Source organism: Oncorhynchus tshawytscha, linkage group LG17 (genome assembly GCF_018296145.1).
Source record: "Oncorhynchus tshawytscha isolate Ot180627B linkage group LG17, Otsh_v2.0, whole genome shotgun sequence".
NCBI lineage: Eukaryota > Metazoa > Chordata > Actinopteri > Salmoniformes > Salmonidae > Oncorhynchus > Oncorhynchus tshawytscha.
This window is the reverse complement of record NC_056445.1, coordinates 3,370,070-3,396,253: the sequence shown is the minus strand read 5'-3', so window position 1 is coordinate 3,396,253 and position 26,184 is coordinate 3,370,070. Positions and strand designations below refer to the sequence as shown.

Genomic DNA, 26,184 nt, shown 5'->3' with positions numbered 1-26,184 from the left:
TATATAAATACATGATTTGATAAAATATAGATTTTGGCCTTCACTATTAAAACCAATATAAACACATTGAATAATACATGCATAAATGGGAAAACAGACAGTAAAATAAGAAATCATAAGAAACAAGGTTTTTGAAGTATCTGTCCTAAATCTAGGAGATATAAGAAAGCTCAGGAAACCTGTTTTTGCTTTGTCATTATGGGGTATTGTGTGTAGATATGAGGGGGAAAAAAACAATTTAATCCATTTTAGTATAGGGCTGTTAGATAACAAAATGTGGGAAAGGTCAAGGGTCTGAATACTTTCTGAAGACACTGTATATGTATTTGACACATATTTAATGTCCAGTGACACTTGTGGGGGACACTTGTGGGGGTTATAAAGCAAAACGGAGAACACGATTCGTGAGAGTCTCCCCTTTCCATACGAGTTTTGTAGGTCAAACCAACAACCCTGGCATTGCAAGCGCCATACTCTACCAACTGAGCCAAACGGGACACATTGGATACGTCTCAGTCCACCGCATCCGCCAGTGTTGTACTTTCACATCTGTGGTGGACGGTGACAGAGCTAGAGCGGTGTTTGTCAGAACATCCCAAAAATCGGTCTTCTCACAAAAACGTCTGGGTTGTTGGTTGTTGTTGGTTTGATTCCCATGGGGGACAGTGTGAAAAGTGTGAAAATGTATGCACTCACTACTGTAAACCGCTATGGACAAGAGTGTCTACTAAAATGTAATGCAAAAAACCTGATATCTCTGGCTTGAACTGACACATTTTGACGGGGCGTCAATCAACTCTAGGGGGTTAATTAAGAAATAAGGCCCAAGGGGGTATAGTATATTGGTCATTATAAACACAATACAATATACAACGATACACTCCACCTGAATCTAAATACAGATTTGGATGCAAAACTGAAATATGTGGGCATCTCAGAAATGCATTCAAAAATGCTTATAAGCCCACTTTAGTACAGCATCTGTAGCTTCAATGATTCCAAATGAATGATGTATATATACATACTGTACTTATTTATCATTGTCCAACCACAGACTCCCATGATGCAGTGCTGCGGTTCAACGCAGCGCCCACCGTGGGGTACGAGAAAGATGTCGGCTCCAAGACCACCGTCCGCCTCCTTAACTCCCAGGTAACACACACACACACACGCCTAGTATCTACGTTTAACCACACACCTACACAGTCATTTTTTGTTGTTGTTGAATCAACTTCAAACAATCAAGGCAAACAGCTGCAATTCGATTTCTACTGAACTGAGTCATGGCGCTGGAGGGAATAGCAGCCATTTTACGGGCGCCTAACCAATTGTGCTATTTTGTGTTTTTTTGAGATGATCTTAACTTTTTTTGTACACAATATTTCCGCCATCGTTTCCTATGGCCGAAAAGAGCTTCTGGACATCAGAATAGCGATCCTTAACCTCAATTTGGATGATGATTTCTACTTCAGTGAGTCAGAGGAGAATGACATACCGCTCATCCTGGACCAGGCCCAATTCCCAGACACCTGAAAAAGGAAGAGGCGCCGTTATAGAGGCCCGCGTGCGGGATACCTGACGAGACTATGTCTGAAAGTGGATAAACTGCCTCGACCCTCGTGCAATCACTGGAGAATTAACTGGACGAGCTCCAATGGAGACTATGCTATCAACGTGATCTGAATAACTATAATATCCTATGTTTCTACGAGTCGTGGCTGAAAAAGGACATGGAACATTTTAATCTAGCTTTTTTTCTGGTCACCGATACCTTAAAAAAAGTATGGGCATGGTACAGAAAACCAATCAGTATCTGGTGTAACCGCCATTTGCCTCATGCAGCACGACACATCTTCTTCACAAAGAGTTGATCAGGCTGTTGATTGTGGCCTGTGGAATGTTGTTCCACTCCTCTTCAAGGGCTGTGCGAAGTTGCTGGATATTGGCGGAACTGGGACATGCTGTTGAACACGTCTACCCAGAGCATCCCAAACATGCTTAATGGGTGACATGTCTGGTGAGTATGCAGGCCATGGAAGAATTTGGACATTTTCAGCTTCCAGGAATTGTGTATAGATCCTTACGACATGGGGCCGTGGATTATCATGCTGAATTATGAGGTGATGGCGGCAGATGAATGGCACGACAATGGGCCTCAGGATCTTGTCACGGTATCTCTGTGCATTCAAATCGCCATCGATAAAATGCAATTGTGTACATTGTCTGTAGCTTATGCCTTTCCATACCATAACCCCAACTCCACCATAGGGCACTCTGTTCACAATGTTGACATCAGCAAACCGCTCTCCCACACATGGTCTGTGGTTGTGAGGCCAGTTGGACGTAATTCCTAATTCTCTAACATAACATTAGAGGCAGCTTATTGTGTTGGGCGACAAAACTGCACATTTTGTTGTTCCCAGCGCAAGGTGCACCTTTGTAATGATCTTTTATTTCAACTCATGAAAAATGGGACCAACACATTACATGTTGCGTTTATATTTTTGATCAGTGTATTTACCAAAAGAGTTTAAATCTGTATTTTTCGTACCCATCTTCTTACCACCACAAACCAATTGCTGGCACAAATATCGCACTCAACAAGCTGTATAGGGCCATAAGCAAACAAGAAAATGCTCACCCAGAGGCGGTGCTTCTAGTGTACGGTTATTTTAATGCAGGAAAGATTAACTTTACTCCACACACAGAGACATATACAAAGCTAACTCTATCCTCCTGAATCCTGCTTACAAGCAAAACAAACAGGAGTACCAGTGATGCGCTCAATACGGAAGCGGGCCTATCAGATGAGCAAAATGCCTTCCATGCTCACTTCATGGCAACCAACACTGAACCGTGCATGAGAGCACCAGCTGTTCTGGATGACTGTGTGATCACGCTCTCTGTAGCCGATGCGAGTAAGACCTTTAAACAGGCTAACATTCATGAAACAGATTACCAGGACGTGTACTTAGAGCATGCATGCACTCTCCCTGACCCAGTCTGTAATACCTACATGTTTCAAGCAGACCACCATAGTCCCTGTGCCAAAGAATGCCAAGGTAACCTGTCTAAATGACTATTGCTACATAGCACTCACATCTGTAGCCATGAAATGCTTTGAAAGGCTGGTCATGGCTCACAACACCATCATCCCAGACATCCTGGACCCACTCCCATTTCGCATACCTCCCAAACAGATCCACAGATGACGCAATCACTAATGCACTCCACACTGCCCTTTCCCACCTGGACAAAAGGAACACCTACGCGAGAATGCTTTTAATTGACTACAGCTCAACATTCAACACCATAGTCCTCTAGCCCCCTACTGTACTCCCTGTTCATCCATGACTGTGTGGCCACACACGATTCCAACACCATCATTAAGTTTGTCCATGACACGATGGGGGTATGCATGATCACGGACGATGATGAGACAGCCTATAGGGAGGAGGTCAGAGACCTGGCAGTGGTGCCGGGACAATAACCTCTTCCTCAATGTCAGAAAGACAAAGGAGCTGATCGTGGACTACAGGAAAGGGAGGGTTGAGCATGCCCCCATTTAGAGTTGGAGTCATTAAAACTCCACAAATTTCTTGTCAAACTATAGTTTTGGCAAGTCGGTTAGGACATCTACTTTGTGCATGACACAAGTAATTTTTCCATCGATTGTTTACAGACAGATTATTTCACTTATAATTCACTGTATTACAATTCCAGTGGGTCAGAAGTTTACATACAATAAGTTGACTGTGCATTTAAACAGCTTGGAAAATTCCAGAAAATTATGTCATGGCTTCTGATAGGCTAATTGACATCATTTGAGTCAATTGGAGGTGTACCTGTGGATATATTTCAAGACCAACCTTCAAACTCCGTGCCTCTTTGCTTGACATCATCATAAAATCAAAAGATTTCAGCCAAGACCTCAGAAAAAAAATTGTAGACCTCCACAAGTCTGGTTCATCCTTGGGAGCAATTTCCAAACGCCTGAAGGTACCACGTTCATCTGTACAAACAATAGTTTGCAAGTATACACACCATAGGACCACGCAGCCGCCATACCGCTCAGGAAGGAGACGCATTCTGTCTCCTAGAGATAGATTAACGTACTTTGGTGCGAAAAGTGCAAATCAATCCCAGAACAACAGCAAAGGACCTTGCGAAAATGCTAGAGGAAACAGGTACAAAAGTATCTAAATCCACGTTTAAACGAGTTCTATATCGACATAACCTGAAAAGCCTCTCAGCAAGGAAGAAGCCACTGCTCCAAAACCGCCATAAAAAAGCCAGAATACAGTTTCCAATTGCACATGGGGACAAAGATCGTACTTTTTGAGAAATGTCCTCTCAAAAATAGAACTGTTTGGCCACAATGAACATTGTTATTTTTGGAGGAAAAAAGGGGGATGCTTGCAAGCCAAAGAACACCATTCCAACCATGAAGCACGGGGGTGGCAGCATCATGTTGTGGGGGTGCTTTGCTGCAGGAGGGACTGGTGCACTTCACAAAATAGATGGCATAATGAGGATAGAAAATTATGTGCATATATTGAAGCAACATCTCAAGACATCAGTCAGGAAGTTAAAGCTTGGTTCCAAATGGGTCTTCTAAATCGACAATGACCCCAAGAATACTTCCAAAGTTGTGGCAAAATTGCTTAAGGACAACAAAGTCAATGTGTTGGAGTGGCCATCACAAACCCCTGACCTCAACCCTATAGAAAATGTGTGGGCAGAACTGAAAAAGCGTGTGCGAGCAAGGAGGCCTACAAACCTGATTCCGTTCCACCAGCTCTGTCAGAAGGAATGGGCCAAAATTCACCCAACTTGTTGTGGGAAGCTTGTGGAAGGCTACCCAAAACGTTTGACCCAAGTTAAACAATTTAAAAGGCAATGCTACCAAATACTAATTAAGTGCATGTAAACATCTGACCCACTGGGAATATGATGAAATAAATAAAAGCTGAAATAAATCACTCTACTATTATTCTGACATTTCACTTTCTTAAAATAAAGTGGTTATCCTAACTGACCTAAGACAGGGAATTTGTACTAGGATTAAATGTCAGAAATTGTGAAAAACTGAGTTTAAATGTATTTGGTTAAGGTGTGTGTAAACTTCCGACTTCAACTGTATATCGACGGGGCTGTAGTGGAGCGGGTTGACAGCTTCAAGTTCCTCGGTGTCCACATCACTAAGGACCTATCATGGTCCAAACACACCAACACAGTCTTGAATGCAACAACAATGCCTCTTTCCCCTGAGTAGGCTGAAAAGATTTGTCATGAGCCCTCAGATCCTCGAAAGTTCCACAGCTGAACCATTGAAAGCATCTTGACTGGCTGCACCACCGCTTGGTATGGCAACTGTTTGGCTGTAAGGCGCTACAGAGGGTAATTCGTACAACCCTGTACGTCACTGGGGCCAAGCTCCCTGCCCTCCAGGACCTCTATACCAGGTGGTGTAATAAAAGGCCCTAAAAATTGTCAAAGACTCCAGCCACCCAAGTCATACACTGTTCTCTCTGCTACTGCACATCAGGCAATACCTCAGCGCCAAGTCTGGGACCAAAAGGCTCCTGAACAGCTTCTACCCCCAAGCCATAAGACTGCTGAACAGTTAATCAAGTGGCTACCCTGACTATTTGCACTGACTCACTAGCACCGGCTCTATGCACACTCACTGGACTCCATCCACACACTCAGACATGCTACATTGTCACACCATAACACACATACACTCACACACACAAAACACACAACTTGTACTTACTTTTTAACTTTGCATTGTTGGGAAATGGCTCATAAGTAAGCATTTCATGGTAAAGTCTACACCTGTTCTATTTGGCGCATGTGACAAATAACATGTTATTTGATTAGTTCACTCAACTTTGGGGCAGAAAGGTTTTTGCTAACTTTAGGGATGTGCATCTTTCCCTTTCATATGTATCTAGCTTGATACATGCCCTCCTATACAATACAAGAATGATACATTTTAGTTTGAACTTTGAATTTAAGACTTTAAGAACTTTTTAATGCTACTTGCAATGCAATTTTGAGGTCTGCGGACGTCACAAACCTAGAGAGGTCATCCATAGTGTCATTAAATGTGAAGACTGTTATTTTAACAAATCAATGCTCTGTGTTTAACTATTATTATGTGATTAAATTAATCATGTAAACTTTAATTAACTAGGAAGTTGGGGCACCACAGACAAATGTTTATAGAGTCTCTATTTCCCGAATCACCTCTTCGGATATTTTCATATCTTATCTTAGTCTTCCATTAATGATTATTAATTGTTACCTCATTAGTCTCATTCCATACGTTGTACAATTATTGGTTATCTACACAAACCCTAGTTTCCATAATGAATCAGCATATTCAAATGTATTAACTAACTAAATAATCACAGAAATACATAAAACAAACATTAGATGTTGGTTACTAACAATGATAGGAAAGTCCCTTAGATATGATGGCTTGGTAGACAAAGGGAAGGGGTGGGGACTGAGAGAGTGGGAAAGACAAAATGCATTCACTACATACAGTCTATAATTCTATTCATCGACATGGTATACCTTTGCACATGAACGGCCACTAATTCGAGAATAATTGCAATTTATATATTTACACCAGTGTGTCGTTGTTGTCTTCTCTGTTGGAACCCTCAATCGTCCTTTAGGGTTCATCAGAGTCTCTGGTTAACTTTCCCAGAAGTTGCAATGTCTTTCGTGGTTGTAGGTGGTTAGAATGAATACTTCAGAGTACCATTCGGAAGTGTTCTCATAGAATAGATGCTTCGGCGGTTGTCAGTATTCTCGTTGTAGACTTACATAATTTCTAGCTGCAGACTAGTAATTATACGTCTAAGATTTGCTCTTATTCTCTAGTGATCGATCGTCTCAGAGTTTAACCATTTCCAGCCGTGTAGCAAATTCTCCACATGGTATGGTCTTTGTCCTTTGGTAGAGCTGTAGTGCCAATTATTTCTACATGTCGCATCAGGAGTGGGTTTTATACTCTGTCGAAGAAGGGGCGGTTCTATGACGCCTAATGTGATGTCTGAGCTCACGGGGGTGTGGCCACTGACTAGTTAATCTTTACATGAAAATCCATGCTCTCATTTAGAAGGTTAATATCACTTTACATCTTTTCACAAATACGTTTCACAATATTTAGATGTAAACCTGACAGCTAGGAAATGTACACTTTAAGCGATACAGTTGTGAGTTTCCTGTCCTTCATGAGATCACCAAATGAAACACACTCTTCATAACTGTGCCTTAAGTGTCTACGGACCATTCCCACATTCTCAAAAGTAAAAATATAGTTTAATTCTCCCATTTTGGGGATTAGGAGTTTGGCCAAGAGAGGTGCTTTGTTCTCTTAGACTCTCTCAATATGGCATGGCAGTTTCTACCAGGTATTTATGACCTGTTGAAGCACAAACAGACCCCACACAGAGCCCCAGGACAGCAACACAACCAACCCAACCAAATCAAAAAGATAATTACTTGACACATTGGAAAGAATTAACAAAAAACAGAGCAAACTAGAATGCTATTTGGCCCTAAAACAGACAGTACACTGTGGCAGAATACCTGACCACTGTGACTGACCCAAAATGAAGATAGATTTGAAAAAGAAAGATTTGACTATGTACAGACTCAGTGAGCATAGCCTTGCTATTAAGGCCACCGTAGGCAGACCTGACTCTCAAGAGAAGACAGGCTATGTGCACACTGCCCACAAAATTAGGTGGAAACTGAGCTGCACTTCCTAACCTCCTGCCAAATATATGACCATATTAGAAACACATATGTCGCTCAGATTACACAGATCCACAAAGATTTTGAAAACAAACCCAATGTTGATAAACTCCCATATCTACTAGGTGAAATACCAGTGTGACATCACAGTAGCAAGATTTGTGACCTGTTGCCACAAGAAAAGGGCAACCAGTGAAGAATAAACACCATTGTAAATACAACACATATTTACGTTTATTTATTTTCCCTTTGCACATCGTTACAACACTGTATATATACATAATATGACATTTGTAATGTCTTCATTCTTCTGGATCTTCTGTGAGTGTAATGTTTATTGTTCATTTCACTTTTGTATATTATCTACTTCACTTGCTTTGGCAATATTAACCTGTTTCCCATGCCAATAAAGCCCCTTGAAGTGAATTGAGAGAGGGGGGGCTATGATCCTCCCCTCAGGGCACGTCATGACAATAGCTAACATACAGTGCCTTCGGAAAGTATTCAGACCACTTGACTTTTTCCACATTTTGTTACGTGACAGCCTTATTCTAAAATGGATTAAATAAATAAAAATCCTCAGCAATCTACCAACAATACCTCACAATGACAAAATGAAAAAAAAAATTGAAATCGAGCTCAGGTGCATCCTGTTTCCATTGATCATCCTTGAGATGTTTCTACAACTTGATTGGAGTCCACTTGTGGAAAATTCAATTGATTGGACATGATTTGGACAGGCACACAACTGTCTATAAGGTCCCACAGCTGACGGTGCAAATCAGAGCAAAAACCAAGCCATGGGCCGGCAGGTAGCCTAGTGGTTAGATGGTCGGTCCAGTAACCGAAAGGTTGCTAAACTGAGCAAAAAAAGAAAAAACCCTTTTTCAGGACCCTGTCTTTTATTTATTTTTTATTTTTACCTTTATTTAACTAGGCAAGTCAGTTAAGAACAAATTCTTATTTTCAATGATGGCCTAGGAACAGTGGACTAACTGCCTTGTTCAGGGGCAGAATGACAGATTTTTACCTTGTCAGCATGGTGATTTGATTTAGCAACCTTTCAGTTACCAGTCCAACGCTCTAACCACTACGCTACCTGCCGTCTTTCAAAGATAACTCGTAAAAATCCAAATAACTTCACAAATCTTCATTGTAAAGGGTTTAACACTGTTTCCCATGCTTTTGCCATGAACCATAAACAATTAATGAACATGCACCTGTTGAACGGTCGTTATTAAGACACAAACAACTTACAAACAGTAGGCTGTTAAGGTCACAGTTATGAAAACTTAGGACACTAAAGAGGCCTTTCTACTGGCTCTGAAACACAAAAAGAAAGATGCCCAGGATCCCTACTCATCTGCGTGAACGTGCCTTAGGCATGCTAAAAGGAGGCATGAGGACTGCAGATGTGGCCAGGGAAACAAATTGCATTATCCGTACTGTGAGATGCCTAAGACAGTGCTACAGGGAGGCAGGATGGACAGCTGATCATCCTCGCAGTGGCAGACCACGTGTAACAACACCTGCACAGGATCTGTGCATCACACCTGCGGGACAGGTACAGGATGGCAACAACAACTGCCCGAGTTACACCAGGAACGCACAATCCCTCCATTAGTGGTCAGACTGTCCTCAATAGGCTGAGAGAGGCTGGACAGAGCTTTTAGGCCTGTTGTAAAGCAGGTCCTCAGACATCACCGGCAACAACGTCATCTGTGGACACAAACTCACCGTCACTGGACCAGACATAACTGGCAAAAAAGTGCTCTTCACTGACGAGTGGCGGTTTTGTCTCAACTGGGGTGATGGTCGAATTCGCGTTTTTCGTCGAAAGAGTAAGCATTTCACAGACGCCTGTACTCTGGAGCAGGATTGATTTGTAGATGGAGGGTCTGTCATGGTCTGGGGTGTGTCACAGCATCATCGGACTGAGCTTGTTGTCATTGCAGGCAATCTCAACGCCATGCATTACAGGGAAGACATCCTCCTCCCAAATGCAGTACCCTTCCTGCAGGCTCATCCTGACATGACCCTCCAGCATGACAATGCCACCAGCCATACTGCTCGTTCTGTGCGTGATTTCCTGCAAGACAGGAATGTCAGTGTTCTGCCATGGCCAGCGAAGATCCCGGATCTCAATTCCATTGAGCATGTCTGGGACCTGCTGGATCGGAGGATGAGGGCTAGGGCCATTCCCCCCAGAAATGTCCGGGAACTTGCAGGTGCCTTGGTGGAAGAGTGGGGTAACATCTCACAGCATGAACTGGCAAATCTGGTGCAGTCCATGAGGAGGAGATGCACTGCAGTACTTAATGCAGCTGGTGGCCGCACCAGATACTGACTGTTACTTTTGATTTTGACCCCCACTTTGGTCAGGGACACATTATTCCATTTCTGTTAGTCTCACGTCTGTGGAATTTGTTCAGTTTGTCTCAGTTGTTGAATCTTGTTATGTTCTTACAAATATATACACATGTTAAGTTTGCTGAAAATAAATGCAGTTGACAGTGAGAGGACTTTTCTTTTTTTGCTGAGTTTAGTTCAAATCCCAGAGCTGACAAGGTAATAATCTCTTCTTCTGCCCCTGAACAAGGCAGTTAACCCACTGTTCCCATGCCGTCCTTGTAAATAAGAATTTGTTTTTAACTGACTTGCCTAGTTAAATAAAGGATAAATAAAAAATCATATGAGGTAGAAGGAATTGTCCATAGAGCTCCGAGGCAGGATCGTGTCGAGACACAGATCTGGGGAAAGGATCCAAAACATTTATACAACATTGAAGGTCCCCAAAAACACAGTTACTTCCATCATTTTTCAATGGAATAAGTTTGTAACCACCAAGACTCATCCTAGAGCTGGCCGCCTGGCAACACTGAGCAATCGGGGTAGAAGGGCATAGGTCAGGGAGGTGACCAAGAACCTGATGTTCACCCTAACAGGTTCTCCCATCTCCATTCCAGAAGAACAACCATCTCTGCAGCACTCCACCAATTAGGCCTTTACAGTAGAGTGGCCAGACGGAAGCCACTCCTCAGTAAAAGGCACGACAGCCCGCATGGAGTTTCCCAAAAGGCACCTAAAGACTCTCAGACCATGAAAAAATGAAATTATTTGGCCTGAATGCCAAGCCTCACTTCTGGAGGAAACCTGTTATCACCCCTACGGTGAAGCTTGGTGGTGGCAGCATCATGCTGTGGGAATGTTTTTCAGTGGCAGGAACTGGGGGACTGGTCAGGATCAAGGCAAAGATGAATGGAGCAAAGTACATTGAGATCCTTGATGAAAACCTGCTCCAGAGCGCTCAAGACCTTAGACTGAGGTGAAGGTTCACCTTCCAACAGAACAACGACCCTAAGCACACAGCCAAGACAACGCATGAGTGGCTTCGGGACAAGTCTCTGAATGTCTAGTTGCCCAGCTAGAGCCAGGACTTGCACCCGATCGAACATCTCTGGAGAGACCTGAAAATAGCTGTGCAGCAACGCTCCCCATCCAACCTGACAGAGCTTGAGAGGATCTGTAGAGAAGAATGGGAGAAACTACCGAAATACCGGTGTGTCAAATGTGTAGCGTCATACCCAAGAATTCTCAAGGCAGTATTCGCTGCCAAAGGTGCTTCAGCAAAGTACTTAGTAAAGGGACATCTATCCACTGGGATTTTTGCCCATTCGTCAAGGGAAAACTGCTCCAGCTCCTTCAAGTTGGATGGGTTCCGCTGGTGTACAACAATCTTTAAGTCATACCACTGATTTTCAATTAGATTAAGGTCTCCGCTGTGGAGCTTTGCAGCTCCTTCTGGGTTATCTTTGATCTCTTTGTTGCCTCTCTGATTATTGCCCTCCTTGCCTGCTTTGACTAGGCCAATCCAGGACATTTAAATGTTTCCCCTTAAACCACTCGAGTGTTGCTTTAGCAGTATGCTTAGGGTCATTGTCCTGCTGGAAGGTGAACAACCACCCCGGTCTCAAATCTCATTAAGACAAACAGGTTTGTTTCCCTCAATAATTTCCCTGTATATACCGCCATCCATCACTCCTTCAATTTTGACCAGTTTCCCAGTCCCTGCCGATGAAAAACATACCCACAGCATAATGCTGCCACCACCATGCTTCTCTGTGGGGATGGTATTCTCAGGGTGATGAGGGGTGTTGGGTTTGCGCCCGACATAGCATTTTCCATGATGGCCAAAAAGCTATATTTTAATTTAATCTGACCAGAGTACCTTCTTCCATATTTTTGGGGAGTCTCCGACATGCCTTTTGGTGAACACCAAACGTGTTTGCTTATTTTTTTCTTTAAGCAAAGACTTTTTTCTGGCCACTGTTCCGTAAAGCCCAGCTCTGTGGAGTGTACGGCTTAAAGTGGTCCTATGGACAGATACTCCAATCTCCGCTGTGGAGCTTTGCAGCTCCTTCTGGGTTATCTTTGATCTCTTTGTTGCCTCTCTGATTATTGCCCTCCTTGCCTGGTCCGTGAGTTTTGGTGGGCTGCCCTCTCTTGGCCGGTTTGTTGTGGTGCCATATTCTTAAAAAATGTTAATAATGGATTTAATGGTGCTCCGTGGGCTGTTCAAAGTTTCAGATATATTTTTTAAACCCAACCTTGATCTGTAATTCTCCACAACTTTGTCCCTGACCTGTTTGGAGAGCTATTTGATCTTCATGGTGCCACTTGCTTGGTGGTGCCCCTTGCTTAGTGGTGTTGCAGACTCTGGGGCATTTCAGAACAGGTACTGTTCAGGTACTGAATATGTACTGAGATCATGTGACAGAACATGTGACACTTAAATAAAGTCCACCTGTGTGCAATCTAACTAATTATGTGACCTCTGAAGGTAATTGGTTGCACTAGATCTTATTTAGGGCCTTTATAGCAAAAGGGGTGAATAAATATGCACGCACCACTTTTCCGTTTTTATATATTTTTTAATTTTTGAAACAAGTCATTTTTTAAATTTCACTTCACCAAGGTGGACTATTTTGTGTATGTCCATTACATGACATCCAAATAAAAATGCAAAATCCAAATAAAACAAAGTAAGAAAAATGCCAAGGGAGTGAATCCTTTTGCAAGGCTTCTTTTGCTCACTTGATTCCTTTTGTGTGTCTTGCTTTGGCCACTCATATGAATACAGTATTTATTTGAACTTGAATATGTAGCTTGGTTTGAGATGAAAGATGATTGTTACTGAGTGGTGGCCAGTGCGGGTATACTGTTACTCATTTTATTATTTATGAGAGTTACATTCGTGCTAATATGGCTGGTGTCGGGTCTGACCTTAGCCATTTAGGAGGTACAAACAGACATTGACCAAGGGCAAGATGAAGCAGGCCAAGATACACCGCCCTTCATCCCTGGGCTTGGTGTTATCTTTTGAAATCCTATGGCTGAAATATTATCACTTGAGTGAGTTGTATCTGAAGAGTATGTTGATGATGGTGGTGGAAATGTCAATGATGCCAAACTTATTACTACAGTTGATTTGGAGGAAGTCAACAACATTGTCAAATAATTCTAATACTCTGAATAGTGTTTTCAAGGCTTCTCTGGAAAGTGCTGTGAACAGAAATACCAGCCTCATAGAGTAGGTGGAGCAAAAATTTGAGGGCATGGTAGTGACATTGAAAAACTCACTAGCCCAATTGGAGCAAGCAGTGGTGGAATGTATGCTCAGAAGAGAGGAGAAATGGAACAAGGAGATCTCTAAAGTGAAATCCACAAGCACCCCATCCCCTAATATAACTTTCTGCTGTCATACCCCTGATGTGAGTGGTACACCAAGAGAAGCTGCATCACGCTCCCATTCCATGTACTCAAAGCCCCCCATCCGTATGGAGTTTTCTACGTTTAGTGAAACAAGGGATACTACAGAGGTTTTGAATTTCATTGAACAGTGTGAAAACGTCCTGTCACTGATACCTGTTTCTGATGCAGAGCTGGTTGCAACCTTGTCCGCAGTCCTCACAGGCTCTGTCAGGAGCTGGTGGATAGCTGAAAAAAAACAAGATAACAACTGGGCAGAATTCAAGTGTTCCTGGCTGCTTTCTTACCAACAAAAACTATAAGCCCACGTGCCTATTTTATGGACATCCCATCCGGCCAAACCTTCCCCTAATCCGAACTATGCTGGACCAATTGTGCACCGCCCTATGGGACTCCAAATCATAGTCGGATGTGATACAGCCAGGATTCAAACCAGGGACTGTAGTGATGTCTCTTGCACTAAGATGCAGTGCCTTAGACCACTGCGCCACTCAGAAGTCATGACCCATATGACCAATATATATTGTCCTGCTAATAGCCCATCCTAGAACCGTTGTTTACAGAATTCACAGCCTGCTCCGCTTGTGAAAAACAGGGTTAATAATAATAATACTTTTCCCCTTCCACATGTTAATCAATTAGTATATTTGAGTTTAACCACAATATTTGTTGTATCATTTATGCTGTCTTTTCTGGTGGATTAAACTGGAATTGCAAACAACTTTCCATGGCTTGTAAAAAAATATATAATATTTTGCAGATTGTTTTGTTTTAAAAAAAGGCCATTCTTGAACATGAGGTAAGACATTCTTAGTAATTTGTAAACAAAGCAAGTTTATTATTTTGAATGATTTATTTATGTTTTTAGAGGGAGAGAAAAAGAAGCCCACCATCACCTCATAAATCTTTTTGTGTAAGAACATAGTATGTGGGATTAATTTTAAGAAATGTAGCTTTATTTATATTATGGTGTTTCTATTCCAAGAAAAACAAAAAACAAAACCCTCAGGGTTACCTTTAGGAAAATATGGCGCTGTACATCGTGACCTTTATTTAACTAGGCAAGTCAGTTAAGAGCAAATTCTTATTTACAATGATGGCCTACACCAGTCAAACCTGGATGACACTGGGCCAATTGTGTGCCGCCCGAAGCGACACCCAATCACGGCCAGTTGTGAAACAGCCAACCTAACTAACAAATACATTTGATGATACAATTCTCCCCAGACCCTCCTTCTTGGCAAGAGTATTGTCCTGCTAATAGCCCATAATGGCGCTGTACAACGTGATCGGTCAGGAGTAGGCTACAGTACTACATTAAGAGTAAAATAATCCTAATGTTTCCAAATCCTAATTGTAGTCTAACCAATACCCAAACGGAGATTCAGTGAAAATAAAATTCTTGTTGATTTATCAAGACCAGTCCCCGTGCTTGTCTCAGAGCAGTACTGTCTTGACCTCTGAATGCTGTCTCTTCCATTCAATTTGAAAGAGTATTTTCCAGTAAGTAACCATTTGTTTACCTTCTTTAGTCTACTTTGATCCAATATTTCTGTCATTCAGTGATATTTATTCCCATAGTAATTTGTTATGGATCAATAATGAAATAAACATCTGCATTTTCAAAGAGTATTTTTATCATTATTTTATTAACGAAAGCACAAAGATGCTGATGAAGAAATACAGTACTGTACAGTATATGCTTTATCCGATATGTTGCGGTTGCATGAGGTCGCCCACGCGCACTTTAAACCTTTGGATAATAAAGCATTTAGAAGATAGAAGCCGCCTGCATTTGTTTATTAGGCTACTGTAAAATCTGACAATTAAACGTGGTAAAGTGCCTAATTCCTTCCAAAGGGAGATCAGGTCATGTCCAGACTTTCTCTGTGACCTCAAGTGCTCATTAACTCTGTCTTTAATGCTTTTTCGGGTTTCATCAGTCATGGACAAAAACCTCTGAGAAATAGTATTAATGATGAACCCCAAAAGGTTCACTGGTAAGCCACATTGACTCGAGATCCATCCCAGTTGGTATTCTGTGTCCACTCGTTATATTTCTCTTCTGTTACACATCCTTGGAATAGCAGAACAGCATAATGGTCCGGATGGCCCTTGCTGTGCCTGGTAAGCAGTTGGTCAAGGTCTGTTGTCAGAAGAAGAATGGAAGGTTACAGTTCTAACGGGTCGCACCATAGAAAGAAGCTGGGATGAAAACGATGTCCATTTCATCTGTTCTTTTTGGTCACAATGTCATTTTTGGGTGAATTAACAGCTCGTTTTTTAAATGGTAACTGTGTTAACAAACAGATCACTGACCATTTCGAATCCCACCGTACCTTCTCCACTATGCAATCTGGTTTCCAAGCTGGTCATGGGTGCACCTCAGCCACACTCAAGGTCCTAAATGATATCATAACATCCATCGATAAAAGACAGTACTGTGACCTGGTCAAGGCTTTTGACTCTGTCACCGCATTCTTATCGGCAGACTCATAAGCCTTGGCATCTCAAATGACTGCCTCGCCTGGTTCAACAACTACTTCGCAGACAGAGTTCAGTTTGTCAAATCGAAGGGCCTGTTGTCAGGACCTCTGGCAGTCTCTATGGGGCTGCCACAGTGTTCAATTCTCGGGCCGACTCTTTTCTCTGAATATACAGTTGAAGTCGGAAGTTTACGTACACTTAGGTTGGAGTCATTAAAACTCGTTTTTCAACCACTCCACATATTTCTTGTTAACAAACTATGGTTTTGGCAAGTTGGTTAGGACATCTACTTTGTGCATGACAAGTCATTTTCCCAACAATTGTTTACAGATGCAAACAATAGTATGCAAGTATAAACACCATGGGACCACGCAGCCGTCATACCGCTCAGGAAGGAGACGTGTTCTGTCTCCTAGAGATGAACGTACTTTAGTGCGAATAGTGCTAATCAATCCCAGAATAACAGCAAAGGACCTTGTGAAGATGCTGGAGGAAACAGGTACAAAAGTATCGATATCCACAGTAAAACGAGTCCTATATCGACATAACCTGAAAGAACGTTCAGCAAGGAAGAAGCCACTGTTCCAAAACCGCCATAAAAAAGCCAGACTACGGTTTGCAATGGCACATGGGGACAAAGATCGTACTTTTTGGAGAAATGTCCTCTGGTCTGATGAAACAAAAAATAACTGTTTGGCCTTGCAAGCCGAAGGACATCATCCCATCCATGAAGCACGGGGGTGGCAGCATCATGTTGTGGGTGTGCTTTGCTGCAGGAGGGACTGGTGCACTTCACAAAATAGATGTCATCATAAGGCAGGAAAATAATGTGGATATATTGAAGCAACACCTCAGGACATCAGTTAGGATGTCAAAACTTGGTCGCAAATGGGTCTTCCAAATGGACAATGACCCCAAGCATACTTACAAAGTTGTGGCAAAATGGCTCAAGGACAACAAAGTCCAGGTATTGGAGTGGCCATCACAAAGCTCTGACCTCAATCCAATAGAAAATGCATGGGAAGAACTGAAAAGGTGTGTGTGAGCAAGGAGGCCTACAAACCTGACTCAGCTACACCAGCTCTGTCAGAAGGAATGGGTCAAAATTCACCGAAGTTATTGTGTGAAGCTTGTGGAAGGCTACGCAAAACTTTTGACCCAAGTGTAAATGGTTTAAGGCAATGCTACCAATTATTAATTGAATGTATATAAACTTCTAACCCACTGGGAATGTGATGAAATAAATAAAAGCTGAAATATATAATTCTCGACTATTATTTTGACATTTCACATTCTTAAAATAAAGTGGTGATCCTAACTGAACTAAGACAGGGAATTTTTACAAGGATTAAATGTCAGGAATTGGGAAAAACTGAGTTTAAATGTATTTGGCTAAGGTGTATGTAAACTTCCGACTTTAACAGTATCAATGATGTTGCTCTTGCTGCTGGTGATTCTATGAACCACCTCTACGCAGACAACACCATTTTGTATACATCTGACCCTTCTTCTTTGGACAAACGAGCTTCAATGCCATACAATACTTCTTCCGTGGCCTCCAACTGCTCTTAAATGCTAGTAAATCTAAATGCATGCTCTTCAACCGATCGCTGCCTGCACCTGCCCGCCCGCCTGACTAGCATCACTACTCTGGACGGTTCTGATTTAGAATATGTGGTCAACTACAAATACCTAGGTGTCTGCTTAAACTGTAAACTCTCCTTCCAGACTCATATTAAACATCTCCAATCCAAAATAAAATCTAGAATCGGCTTCCTATTTCGCAACAAAGCCTCCTTCACTCATGCTGCCAAACATACCCTTGTAAAACTGACTATCCTATCGATCCTTGACTTCCGCAATGTCATCTACAAAATGACCTCCAACACTCTTGACGTAGTCTATCACAGTGTCATCCGTTTTGTCACCAAAGCCCCATATACTACCCACCACTGCAACCTGTATGCTCTCGTTGGCTTGCCCTCGCTTCATATAGGTCATCTATAAGTCTTTGCTTGGTAAATCCCCGCCTTATCTGAGATCACTAGTCATCCTTGGAACACCCACCCGTAGCACACGCTCCAGCAGGTATATTTCACTGGTCATCCCCAAAGCCATCACCTCCTTTGAATGCCCTTCCTTCCAGTTCTCTGCTGCCAATGACTGGAATGAATGGCTAAAATCACTGAAGCTGGAGTCTTAAATCTCCCTCACTAACTTTAAGCATCAGCTGTCAGAGCAGCTTACCGATCACAGCACCTGTACACAGCCCATCTGTAAATAGTCCGCCCAAATACCTCATCCCCATATTGTTAATTAGTTTTGCTCTTTTGCACTCCTGTATCTCTACTTGCACATCATCATCTGCACATCTATCACGCCAGTGTTAATGCTAAATTGTAATTATTTCGCCATTATGCCCTATTTATTGCCTTACCTCCCTAATCTTACTACATTTGTACTTTTGTTTATCCCATGTGTTGTTGTTTTTGTCGCACTGCTTTGCTTTATCTTGGCCAGGCTGCAGTTGTAAATGAGAACTTGTTCTCAACTGGCCTACCTGGTTAAATAAATGTGAAATAAATGTAAAAAAAGAAAATGTTTCAATTGTCTCAAGGCTTAAAACTCCTACTTTAACCTGTCTCCTCCCCTTAATCTACACTGATTTTTAAGTGGATTTAACAAGTGACATCAATAACGGGTCATAGCTTTTGCTTGGTCAGTCTGTCATGGAAAGAGCAGGTGTTCAATGTTTTGTACACTCAATGTCTGTCTCTCTCAGATTCAATTTGAATGTAATTGATGGAGAGAGAGAGACTATTTCAGAGTGCTCCTGTGCACACTGATTTAAAGTAACGATATTCAGGTGATATGCTGATTTAAAAATGCAGCTGAAATTTAAACAATCATAATCTTTACAATAAAATAAAAAGGTGACCCCAGAAAGCCAGATGGAAATGTGTAAATTAGATGTGCATTCAGTCCTTATATTACTGTACCATATGCTGCAGCAACTGTAGGAACCACAATGGAAATAAGTCCCTGACTTTATTGTGCAATCTTGGTCACTTTTAAAATTGTGTATATATATATATATATATATATATATATTTTGTTGTTTTTTTTACTGACAAATAAAATAAATCAATAAATCCGAGCTGTGCACCAGCAATTTGATGAATGGAGAAAACACCAAAACGTTTAATGACATTCAGAGATTGTCAAGCCATGCCTTCGATACTGGGTAAACCTACAAGGTAGGACGGGGTGTGTTTTCTGTTAGTCAAGATTGACATCGTCTATTCATTCTGGTGTTGAAAACGCAAACCATGATACGGAAGTGCCCGAAGTCTGTATGTTTTTTGTTTATTGGTTGTGTGGTGGCACAGAAACCTATTGGTGGGGGAAAAAATGGCAATATGTATTGTAATTATAAATATGGCATCAAATTGTTGAAAATCAGATTTCTCCCTAGCTGATCATTGTCTGCAACCGGCTCTGATAGTGAAGTAATGAAACAGGCAGTGAGATTCTAGTCCATGGTGGTCAGCAAACCATTAACCTTCTGGCCCGTAGACATGCATGGCACATAGATATCTATCTTTATAAACACAGGGTCGCTACAGTTGTGATTATAACCATTATTTTGAGTTAATTCTATGAGGGGTGAGGGTGTTCAATGTATTTTACAGTACAAGAGGAGGGTCATGTAAAAATATTTGTAAAGTTGGGGAGGGGGTGCATTTTGTACTGGGCAGATGGCGGACAGCGTTTATGGCATCGTGTGGGCAAACGGTTTGCTGATGTAATTTATGTGAACAGAGTGCCCCATGGTGGAGGTGCGGTTATGGAATGGGCAAGCATAAGCTACGGACAAGAAACACAATTGCATTTTATCAATGGCAATTTTAATGTACAGAGATACCGTGACGAGATCCTGAGGCCCATTATTGTGCCATTCATCCGACGCCCTCCTCTCATGTTTCAGCATGATGATGCACGACCCCATGTCGCAAGGATCTGTACACAATTCCTGGAAGCTGAAAATGTCCCAGTTCCTCCATGGCCTGCAAGCTCACCAGAATGCCACATATTGATCATGTTTGGGATTCTCTGGGTCGACGTGTACGACAGCGTGTTCCAGTTCCCACCAATATCCAGCAACTTCACACAGCCATTGAAGAGGAGTGGGACAATATGCCACAGGCCACAATCAACAGCTTGGTCAACTCAAAAGGAGACGTGTCACATGCATGAGGAAACTGGTGGTCACACCAGATACTGACCAGTGTCACTCCCACCCGGACCCTCCCCTTTAGAGTCAGGTTTTGTGGCCGGAGTCCGCCCTTTTGGGGGGGGGGGACTGTCACACCCTGGCCATAGAGAGGCTTTTTATTCTCTATTTTGGTTAGGCCAGGGTGTGACTAGGGTGGGCATTCTATGTCCATTTTTCTATGTTTTGTATTTCTATGTCTTGGCCTGGTATGGTTCTCAATCAGGGACAGCTGTCTATCGTTGTCTCTGATTGAGAACCATACTTAGGTACCCTTTTCCCCCACCTGTTTTGTGTGAAGTTAACTTTGTCTTTGTTCAGGGCACATAACCCATAGCTTCACGGTTTGGTTTTGTTCTTTGTTTTGTCGGCGTCATTTTCAATAAAGAGAGAATGTACGCTTACCATGTTGCACCTTGGTCCAGTCCTTCAGCCAGCCGTGACACCAGCCCATACTTTTTTTGAACAGATGCATATCTGCATGCATGCCATTATTTCAATTGACTGATTTCCTTATGAACTAACTCAGTAAAATATTTGAAATTGTTGCAGGTGCATTTAGATTTTTGTTGAGTGTAGATTAACACAAAGTTCAAATGTCATAGGCCTATGTATGTTTTTGTTATCACTTATCATAATTACATACCTTGTGAAATATGTCATACCTAGGGCTGTTGCGTTGACTATATTACCGCCACACCAGCAATCATGTCTGCAGTAAAATTCCACGTAACCGTTGAGTCATGGTAATCTCATCATATTCACTATGGACATTCATTGGTCAAAAGCAAGTTTGGGTAACCATCAGGTCCTAATGGTCTGGTACTCAGGGCTCTATTGTCCCTCCACCAGATTTGAATGGTCTGGTACTCAGGGCTCTATTGTTCCTCCACCAGGTCCTAATGGCCCGGTACTCAGGACTCTATTGTCCATCCACCAGGTCCTAACTGTCTGGTACTCAGGGCTCTATCTCAGGGCTCAATTGAGAATAGTCTGATGGGTGAAAATATGACCACTTGAGGCGAGAACTGCGTGTGCAGCCTGAGGCAAAGAACAGAGCGCAAGCTCTTTTTGGACATTCTCAAATCATCAGTAGCCAATAGTCGCATCATGGAGCTGACATGTTTGGATTTCTAAAACATTCTAAGGTTTGTATCATTCACAACTAAAGTTGCTAAATAATTCTAAATCTAGCATATAGGGCCTGTTTCAAGTCAACATAGCCACTTCATATGCGCACTCGTTTCAGAAGGCACAGGTCTACGAATACATGTTCTGCACGTGATAATACCAGTGTATTTATTTGTATTCTTATCTGTATAGGTGATATACAATAACAGTCGAAAGTTTGGACACACCTACTCATTCAAGGGGTTTTCTTTATTAGTACTATTTTCTGTAAAATAATTGAAGAAATAAAAACAATGAAATAACACAAATGGAATTATGTAGTAACCAAAAAAGTGTTAAACAAATCCAAATATATTTTAGATTCTTCAAAGTAGCCACCCTTTGCCTTGAGAGCTTTGCACACACTTGGCATTCTCTCAACCAGCTTCATGAGGAATGCTTTTCCAACAGTCTTGAAGGAGTTCCCACATATGCTGAGCACTTGTTGGCTGCTTTTTCTTCACTCTGCAGTCCAACTCATCCCAAACCATCTCAATTGGGTTGAGGTCGGGTGATTGTGGAGGCCAGGTCATCTAATGCAGCACTCCATCACTCTCATTTGTGGTCAAATAGCCCTTACAGTCTAGAGGTGTGTTTTGGGTCATTGTCCTGTTGAAAAACAAATGATAGTGGGACTAAGTGCAAACCAGATGGGATGACGTATCGCTGCACAATGCTGGTTAAGTGTGCCTTTAATTCTGAATAAATCACAGACAGTGTCACCAGCACACCTCCTCCTCACACAGCGGTTGGAAGCAAAAATCTCAAATTTGGACTCATCAGACCAAAAGATCCACCAGTCTAATGGCCATTGCTCGTGGTTCTTTGCCCAAGCAAGTCTGTTCTTCTTATTGGTGTCCTTAAGTAGTGGTTTCTTTGCAGCAATTCGACCATGAAAGCCTGCTTCACACAGTCTCCTCTGAACAGTTGATTTTGAGATGTGTCTGTTACTTGAACTCTGAAGCATTTATTTGGGCTGCAATTTCTTCAATTAACTTATCCTCCGCAGCAGAGGTACCTCTGGCTCTTCCTTTCCTGTGATGGTCCTCATGAGAGCCAGTTTCATCATAGCGCTTGATGGTTTTTGCAACTGCACTTGAAGAAACTTTAAAAGTTCTCAACATTTTCCAGATTGACTGACCTTCATGTCTTAAAGTAATGATGGACTGTCGTTTCTCTTTGCTTATTTTAGCTGTTCTTACCATATGGACTTAGCCCTATTTGGTAAAATACCATCTTCTTTATACCACCCCTACCTTGTCACAACACAACTGATTGGCTCGAACGCACTAAGAGGAAAGACATTCCACAAATTAACTTTTAACACGCACACCTGTTAATTGAAATGCATTCCAGGTGACTACCTCATGAAGCTGGTTGAGAGAATGCCAAGAGTGTGCAAAGCTGTCATCAAGGCAAGGGGTGGCTACTTTGAAGAATCTCAAATATAAAATATATTTGGATTTGTTTAACACTTTTTTTGGTTGCTACATGATTCTAAATGTGTTATTTCTTAGTTTTGATGTCCCCAGTCTTCACTATTATTCTACAATGTAGAAAATAGTAAAAATAAAGAAAGACTCTGGAATGAGTTGGTCTGTCCAAACTTTTGACTGGTACTGTGAATTTGTGTTACCAACATGTATATTGATTATATAAAGCTCTGTCCTGACCTGTATAGGTGATATAAAGCTGTGTTGTTACCGACAGTGGATTTGGAAAGTATTCACACCCCTTGACCTTTTCCAAATGTTGTTATGTTACAGCTTTATTCTAAAATGGATTAAATCGTTTTTTCCCCATCATCAATCTACACACAATACACATGTTTACAAATTTATTTTAAAAAAATGATACAACATTTACATAAGTATTAAGACCCTTTACTCAGTACTTTGTTGAAACACCTTTGGCAGCAATTACAGCCTTGAGTCTTCTTGGGTATGACCCTACAAGCTTGGCACACCTGTATTTGGGGAGTTTCTCCCATTCTTCTCTGCAGAACCTCTCAAGCTCTGTCAGGTTGGATGGGGAGCGTTGCTGCACAGCTATTTTCGGGCTCTCCAGAGATGTTCGGGCTCTGGCTCTGGCTGGGCCAGTCAAGGACGTTCAGAGACTTGTCCCGAAGCCATTCCTGTGTTGTCTTGGCTGTGTGCTTAGGGTTGTCCTGTTGGAAGGTGAACCTTTGCCCCAATCAGAGGTCCTGAGTGCTCTGGAGCAGGTTTTCATCAAGGATCTCTCTGTACTTTGCTCCGTTCATCTTTCCGTCAACCTGACTAGTCACTCAGTCCCTGCTGCTGAAAAACGCCACCACCATGTTTCACTGTAGGGATGGTAACAGGTTTCCGACAGGGTTAAGGCTTGGCATTCAGGCCAAAGAGTTCATTCTTGGTTTTATCAGACCAGAGAATCTTGTTTCTCATTGTCGGAGAGTCTTTAGGTGCCTTTTGGCAAACTCCAAGTGGGCTTTCATGTGTCTTTTACTGACGAGTGGTGTGGTGGTTAATTTCTGGATTATCAAATGAGGAGAGAAACTTATCACACAAGTCAGCGTTATACCTAAACTGAATATTTATTAGTGAGAGCTTTGCAATAGCGGTGGATGGTTGACGAATCAACCTCAGATGATCCATTGAGAGCCACCACACAAAGGCTACTGAGATCTTTTATAGCAAAGATCCACCCCCTAGTCTACATAACAAACCACAGATGTTTAGAACGTGTCACAAGGTGAGACTTTTTAAATGAGAAAGGAGCATCCCGTAGCCAGATATCATTCGCTATAAATTATTGTTCAGTTTGGCCCCTAAGACGAGGTTCCGATCTCATTCCTGGTACTGAGGTTGATTCGTCAACCAGCACAAAAATACCAACTCATCCAATGGCATAAATCAATTGTCAACTCCAGATACTCCCATCTCAAGTAAAACCCCTTCTTGACCACACTCCTCGACAAGCTCACCGAGGGGAGTGAGCCTCTAGGTCAAACACTATCCCAGGATAAGTGCAACATCAGAGATGACATACAATGGTTCCAGACACTACCACACACATCCCCCAATGCCAAAGGAGGGAGTGACTGGACAGACATTGTGGAGACAAGTAATAGGTTCCCCATGAATCGCGCCATCCCTTCACATGGGTATAGGTAAAGACACATTCACATATGAAGACAATGTTCCCCCCTGTCCTCTTCCCTTTCTGATATTCTGCATATCACCAGGGACATGTGAAAGACAAACCTGACCTCTCCCCTCTCTGGGCCCCAGGTGACTGAAGAAGTGCAACTGCCAACACCAGAGTTCGAAAGGATCCATTCTAATAACAAGTATATCACATAAGCATATTATGCAGATAAGACATCTTAATTATCTATGTTACCCAACGAATTCTGATTCTTCCACCACAGTGGCTTCCATTTGGACACTACCATAGAGACCTGATTGGTGGAGTGCTGCAGAGATGGTTGTCCTTCTGGAAGTTTCTCTCATCTCCACAGAGGAACTCTGGAGCTCTGTCAGAGTGACCAACGGGTTCTTGGTCACCTCCCTGACCAAGGCCCTTCTCCCCTGATTGCTCAGTTTGGCCGGGTGGCCAGCACTAGGAAGAGTCTTGTTGGTTCAAAACTTCTTCCATTAAAGAATGGAGGCCACTGTGTTCTTGGGGACCTTCACTACTGCAGAAATGTTTTAGTACCCTTCCCCAGATCTGTGGCTCGATACAATCCTGTCTCGGAGCACTATGGACAATTCCTTCTACCTTATGGCTTGGTTTTTGCTCTGACATGCACTGTCAACTGTGGGACCTTATATAGACAGGTGTGTGTGCCTTTCCAAATCATGGCCAATACATTGAATTTACCACAGGTAAATGGCAACAGGATGCACCTGAGCTTAATTTTGAGTCTCATAACAAAGAGTCTGAATACTTATTGTTGAGTTTACATACACCTTAGCCAAATACATTTAAACTCAGTTCTACACAATTCCAGATATTTAATCCTAGTAAAAATTCCCTGTCTTAGGTCAGTTAGGATCACCACTTTATTTTAAGAATGTGAAATGTCAGAATAATAGTAGAGGCAATGATTTATTTCAGCTTTTATTTATTTATTCACATTCCCAGTGGATCAGAAGTTTACATACACTCAATTAGTATTTGGTATCATTGCCTTTAAATAGTTTAACTTGGGTCAAACGTTTTGGGTAGCCTTCCACAAGCTTCCCACAACTTGCTGGCCTATTCCTCCTTGCTCTCACGTGCCTTTTCAGTTCTGTCCACACATTTTCAATAGGATTGAGGTCAGGGTTTGTGGCCACTCCAATACCTTGACTTTGTTGTCCTTATGCCATTTTGCCACAACTTTGGAAGTATGCTTGGGGTCATTGTCCATTTGGAAAACTCATTTTCAACCAAGCTTTATAAACTTCCTGACTGATGTTTTGAGATGTTGCTTCAATATATCTACATAATTTTCCCTCCTCATTATGTCATCTATTTTGTGAAGAGCATCAGTCCCTCCTGCAGCAAAGCACCCACATAACATGATGCTGCCACCCCCGTGCTTCACGGTTGGGATGGTGTTCTTCGGCTTGCAAGCCCCCCCCCACCCCTTTGTCCTCCAAACATAACGATGGTAATTATGGCCAAACAGTTCTATTTTTGTTTTATCAGACCAGAGGACATTTCTCCAAAAAGTAGGATCT

General features: G+C 42.1%; 1 protein-coding gene across 2 annotated transcripts in view; it reads left to right on the top strand.

Annotated features, from left to right (window-relative positions):
• st6gal1 (ST6 beta-galactosamide alpha-2,6-sialyltranferase 1) overlaps positions 1 to 26,184 on the top strand; it is a 157,415-nt gene that overhangs the window by 74,396 nt on the left and 56,835 nt on the right. For both annotated transcript variants that reach the window (XM_042300029.1, XM_042300030.1), the window contains exon 6: positions 1,055 to 1,152. In XM_042300029.1, the coding sequence (XP_042155963.1) occupies positions 1,055 to 1,152 (98 nt within the window). The remainder of the gene's footprint in view (positions 1 to 1,054; positions 1,153 to 26,184) is intronic.